Genomic DNA, 4,677 nt, shown 5'->3' on the forward strand with positions numbered 1-4,677 from the left:
ATCATATCTAACATAATTTTGACCTTCACACCACCCATTTTTCGGATTTTAAACATATGATGATCCAACCAACAATAATAGATCCTAATGAAATGGATTATGGTTACTTAAGTATAAGGTTTCAAATTCAAACCTGCGAAGGTAAAAAATATCTTCCAGAAAACTTCTCTTAATTAATTCTGACAATCCTCGAATTAGCCATATATAAGAGAAAAAATTGATGATCCATGCTTCTGAAATCAGTTTATGGTCTTACTTCTTCTTTTCTCTTTGTCATTGTTTTTGCAAAAAGATAATTCCTTTTTAAAGAAGCCCAGGTGCAAGCTTTATGCACATATATGAAGGGCGCAAACATCAAAGGCAGACACAGACATCATTGAATTAAATATTTCAAAATAAGCTAATAATAATACAACGCTTGAAGATCAGTTGTCCAAAAAGAAAAATAAAGATTAAACTAACAGGTTTCTTATGCAGAAACCCTGGTTCCAGTAAGTTCAACTTGTGTTACTGCTTCGTTTATAGCATCCATCACTTGTAGCTTTCCCCTACTCACTGCTTCATCCATGGGAGTCCGCTCATAACTGAACAGTAATATGAATTTGATTATTCAATTATTATTATTATTATTATTTTTTTTTGGGTGCCGGGATGGGGGGCAGATAACTAATGTTGATTAATGGTTATAAGGGCATAATAGACATTACATAAATAGGCCAGTGCAATGATTTAAACTCGATTTAAAACCCTTCAGACTCCCAAACTGGAATGTAACATACCTATTTAAAACACCAACATTAGCTCCTGACAGTATCAATTTCTTCACCACCTGTAGAATGTTTCTTGTTAACAAAATTGTGGACAGTGAAATCAACAAGGATATTCTACTAAGTAAAGATAGTAACTACCTCAACATGTCCATTGAGACAAGCCCAATGAAGTGGTGTATTCTTCTCTTCATTTGATGAATTAACATCCTGATAACACGAGCTTCATAACCTTAGATGTCATATTCCACCCCTTACAATTATAACGATCCTTGCCCAAATATAATGGATCTTAAGGAAGCAATCAAATATAAAATAAATATAAGCAGGTATGTAAGGAACCAAAGATATGCCGTTAAAAAGTTTATTTGCAAGTCACAAATAAGTGCAAAAGATGCCACAACTTCATGAGGTTAACTTGTAAGTCATGAAATGATGTATAAGCAGTGCAAAAATTCTACCATGATACACTTCTATTGGGTTTCCTAGGAAACAAATCAGCTGCTCCATCACTGGTCAACCCAACTCAAACTCAATGACTTTTGCTCAAATCCTTATGAAACAAGACCCAGTTGTGTAATTGTAAATGCAAGGCCTGATTACTTTCCAATTGCTACATTGGTGACGTCTAGGCTCAAAAATAATTGCGCAAGAATCTAAGTGGCGGTAAGAACCTAAAGCATCAATATCAATCAATATATATTACAAAAGTAACATCCACTTCCCCGTTGTGTTAATGCGTATGTTAAATTTGTAAATTTTAGGTCATGTCCCCCTTTTCTCTTCCAAACAACTTTTCTACCCATTAGAAAGGAAGTTTTCAAACCTGTGTGCATTGCTTGAAATTTTTTTGTTACTTTGGGCAAGCTTACAGAAGCAATACAGATCAAAAGGGACCACTAACATTAAGTAAATCCACAAACTCTAAAACATGATAGGTTAGAGCACATCTGGTTTTCAACGGGGCAAGGAAAATGAGGTTTTTACTACTACCCACTGTAATAACGATAGTTATTGTTCTCAACTGCAAATTAGTCATATGCATCATATTTCAAGCAACATTGACAACTTATCCACATAAACTCTGCAGCCCAAGTTCCAAACACGTTCAAATAGGTAACCTTTAGATAAGTAACAAATACATTCTCTGAATAGATAAATGAACAGGATAGAGTTCTTTTAAAAGACGAGTCTACATGGACTGCATACTAAAGTAACCTCGCTTAAGATAAGTAGGGTGTGATGTGAATAATGCCCAATGCTATCAATTAAAATAAAAAAGAATATTAAAAATGCAGTTTTCAGCCTTTGAAATTGGAGCTCTATTCATATCACAAGCTTTACAATTTTTCAACAACATAGTCCTTACATCCTATGAAATGTTTTATCCAAAATAACGAGCACAAGTCATTGAGAGATAATCAAAGGGCTAAGTGCACATGGAATATGAGTTAATAGCTATAGCTATAGGTGTTTCTTAATCATCAATGATGATGCTACGTAAAACACAATGTGACATCATAGAATTGTCCTGTGAACATGATAATGATCACTAAGACAACATGTTGACAGGATAAACAAATTAGGTACTCCAGAAGCCTTCTCTCAAATTTAAAAAATAAGCTATTTAAAGTTAAAATTTTCAAAAGAAGAAAATACATATTTGGGTAAAGAAAAAAGATTTCTTACCACTCCTCTACTGATTAAGTAGTCCACAATGTCAAGATGTCCATTGGCAGCGGCCATGTGAAGAGCTGAATTCAAACGTTAAGGAAGCAAAGTCAGAAACACATGCAAACGTTCATTCAGTGTGAGCAGTTTTTATTTGTTTGTTTTTTTTCCTTTTCAATAATTGTTAGTATATTGTACTCCAAAACTGTTATTTTCTTTTTTTCCCATGTGATGCTAAAATTCTCCTTGTTCCCAAGACATGGACATTTTCCATAAAAACTTCGCCGTCTCATCAGTTGCAACCTTTAAAATTTACCATTGCGACATAAACTCCATTTGTTCATCATTTTCAATTTAATGTACTCAACACTTGCTTCAATTGTATAATAAATTGTTCAAATGGAACTACTACCCAGAAAAAGTTACCAACCCGTTCTTCCTTGTGAATCCTTGGAATCAAGGGGAACACCAATAGAAGCTAGGCTCACAAGATCATCCATATCATCATATCGTGCAGCCTGTTAAACAAATAGAAGTTCAGATTGTTACATTCATTGCTGACGAATCAGCCTGTTTCATAATATAAGGGAACTTAACAATGAAGAAAAAGGAATTCTCAGTTTCTAACAATGAAGAAGGCGTGAGCAAGGCTAAGAGAAAGTAACTGATCAACGAAACTTACCTCTAGCAAGGCATCTATATTCTCCTCCGTCAATGCAGCTGAAGTATTCTGTGCTGTATTTGGCGCCTCCACTCCCATTGGCGACAGATCAAGCAGGAATAGCAAAAACAGATATTTTCCCCCACCTATACATTAAACAGAGCTTCATTTAAAGGGAGAGCGAAGAAGCATGTAAAGAGAGAAATTTACCTAAGTGATGATTCACGTGATAGATTGAAGGATGGAAGACGAGTACTAACAGGAGAATACGGTGAAAGGCTGAAAGCAGTGCCACGGAAGCTGGGGATACCGACGCCGACGACAGCAACGGGGACGGAACGGCGAGGACTGGAGCCAGGAGTGCGAAGAAGTATCGGGAATTTGGGGCCTCGGAATTTCTGAAGTGGCGGACGAAGAATGAGGATGATTAGGATCAGGATGATTTTAGGTTAAAATTAATTTTAATAAGAAGAAACATATGCGTAATAAGAAAATATTTTGTATTGAAAAATAAATAAATAATTTTCTTTTTCTTTGCCATAATAATAAAAACACACACACATGCATATATATTAGAAGCAAAAAGAAAGATTATAGTCTCTCCATATTTTCACTTTTTATATTTAAATTTAAATTGTTTTTAATTTTTTAATTTGAGGAGGAATAATCTAGTAATTTTCCTTTTATTTTCGATACCAGATTTTTTTTAATATTTTGCAGACTAACAAGAAATAGTTTATTCTTTTAAATATTCAGGTTTACTAACAAGAAATAGTTTATTCTTATTGGACCTGATATGAATTGGGCTGATCCAGACATAAGTTTGGAAGGCCCAAATAGAGTTCCCACGTAAATTCTCAGATGTATATAAGGATAACATAAGATAAAAGCATGGATCATGGTTGAAAGAATTCTATTATTATCGTTTAAACATGAGATCTCATGTTTAAAGTCATATAAATGCAAAAGATATCTCTAGGAAAACATTACCCAATTTGACTCGAAAATGTTTAAATTTAACTCAGTTAAATAACCATATAAAAAAAAGATCACAATATTTCTGCCCATGTTGCAGTTTTTTTTTTTTTTGGTCTACCAAATTTCTGGTATTTACCCTTCTTTTTTGAGAAGCAATTTACATTTTTATTCATAATTCATAAAAGTCACTCATCCGTTAAAAAATGTAAAGTATTTTTTTAAGGTTTGGGGGTTTAAAAGTGTTTCAAAGTGTAATCATTTTATATTTATTTTAAAGTGAAATATCCTTGTAAATAAAGATAAATATAAAAAAAAAGTAAAATTTGATTAAAAATATTGAACATTTTTTAATGGAGCAAGTATGATTTATTAGAGTTTTTTATATTATATTTATATTTATAGATTGAAGCCCAACTTGGTTTAAGCATAGTATGACAATAACGTTAAAAAATCACTATTATAAATGTAATAATATATAAAAAGTGTAGAATTATGCATTATTCATGACTTTTGAATAATACAACCTATTTTGGGCTGGGTACAAATATATAGGACCCAATTTAGTTTACATGTTAATTTAAAGTAGTAGCCAGCAACATG

At 32.9% G+C, this 4,677-nt stretch overlaps 1 protein-coding gene across 1 annotated transcript; it reads right to left on the reverse strand.

The window, feature by feature from the left end:
- Positions 1-373: 373 nt before the first annotated feature.
- Positions 374-3,523, reverse strand: LOC129302093 (ankyrin repeat-containing protein P16F5.05c-like). Its single transcript, XM_054940773.1, has 7 exons — positions 3,310-3,523; positions 3,121-3,245; positions 2,869-2,956; positions 2,457-2,521; positions 909-977; positions 780-829; positions 374-584 (listed from the first exon to the last, which is right to left on the reverse strand). Exons 2-7 carry the CDS (start codon positions 3,196-3,198, stop codon positions 470-472), a joined length of 465 nt encoding a protein of 154 aa, XP_054796748.1. The 5' UTR covers positions 3,199-3,245; positions 3,310-3,523; the 3' UTR covers positions 374-469.
- Between the last annotated feature and the right edge of the window lie 1,154 nt (positions 3,524-4,677).

Source organism: Prosopis cineraria, unplaced genomic scaffold (assembly GCF_029017545.1).
Source record: "Prosopis cineraria cultivar Desert tree isolate PC_DT_omini unplaced genomic scaffold, ASM2901754v1 PC2, whole genome shotgun sequence".
Classification (NCBI taxonomy): domain Eukaryota; kingdom Viridiplantae; phylum Streptophyta; class Magnoliopsida; order Fabales; family Fabaceae; genus Prosopis; species Prosopis cineraria.

What these genes read in the sequence shown, in the direction of transcription:
- LOC129302093 (XM_054940773.1), bottom strand. Translation starts at nt 3,198, where the DNA reads ATGGGAGTGGAGGCGCCAAATACAGCACAGAATACTTCAGCTGCATTG. An exon ending in ATATAGATGCCTTGCTAGAG is followed by an intron (nt 2,957 to 3,120) that starts GTAAGTTTCGTT and finishes TTTGTTTAACAG; the next exon opens with GCTGCACGATATGATGATAT. An exon ending in ACTTAATCAGTAGAGGAGTG is followed by an intron (nt 978 to 2,456) that starts GTAAGAAATCTT and finishes TCGTGTTATCAG; the next exon opens with GATGTTAATTCATCAAATGA.